Genomic DNA, 482 nt, shown 5'->3' with positions numbered 1-482 from the left:
GTCAGTCAGGAACATCTCCTCCCACCACAGCACCAGCCTCTGCTGGGCTTCACTTCTCCTGCTCCACACACTTCAGGCAGCTGGGAGGGACAAGGAAAGTCTAAAGTGCATCAGTGCACAGCCAGACCTTCACCAGCAACTCCAGCATGTCCTGACTGCTGAGATACCAACCAGGTTCACAATCTGGGCACAGGGATCACCGTTCTTCTTTCTGGCTTTGCAGGTGCCCAGGTCCAGAGCTTCCCCCATGAGCAGGATCTTCTGGGGATGGTCAACAGACAAACACACCTAGAAAGAAAGCACAACAAGCCTTGAGGAAGACTGGATGGGCTTCTCCCTAGACAGGACAAGGGGGAATGGCTCCAAACTGAAGGAGAGTAGGTTTAGATTGGATATTAGGAGGAAGTTATTTACTGTGAGGGTGGTGAGGCACCAGAGCAGGTTGCCCAGGGAGGCTGTGGCTGGCCCCACCCCCGCCACGG

At 55.0% G+C, this 482-nt stretch overlaps 1 protein-coding gene across 1 annotated transcript in view; it reads right to left on the bottom strand.

Annotated features, from left to right (window-relative positions):
• Nucleotides 1-482, bottom strand: part of MCM10 (minichromosome maintenance complex component 10) — a 14,681-nt gene that overhangs the window by 9,514 nt on the left and 4,685 nt on the right. The window contains exon 8 of the mRNA XM_009077305.1: nt 172-288. Within this exon, the coding sequence (XP_009075553.1) occupies nt 172-288 (117 nt within the window). The remainder of the gene's footprint in view (nt 1-171; nt 289-482) is intronic.

This window comes from Acanthisitta chloris, unplaced genomic scaffold (assembly GCF_000695815.1).
Source record: "Acanthisitta chloris isolate BGI_N310 unplaced genomic scaffold, ASM69581v1 scaffold1236, whole genome shotgun sequence".
NCBI lineage: Eukaryota > Metazoa > Chordata > Aves > Passeriformes > Acanthisittidae > Acanthisitta > Acanthisitta chloris.
The sequence above is the reverse complement of the archived record's forward strand: the minus strand, read 5'-3'. Positions and strand labels throughout refer to the sequence as shown.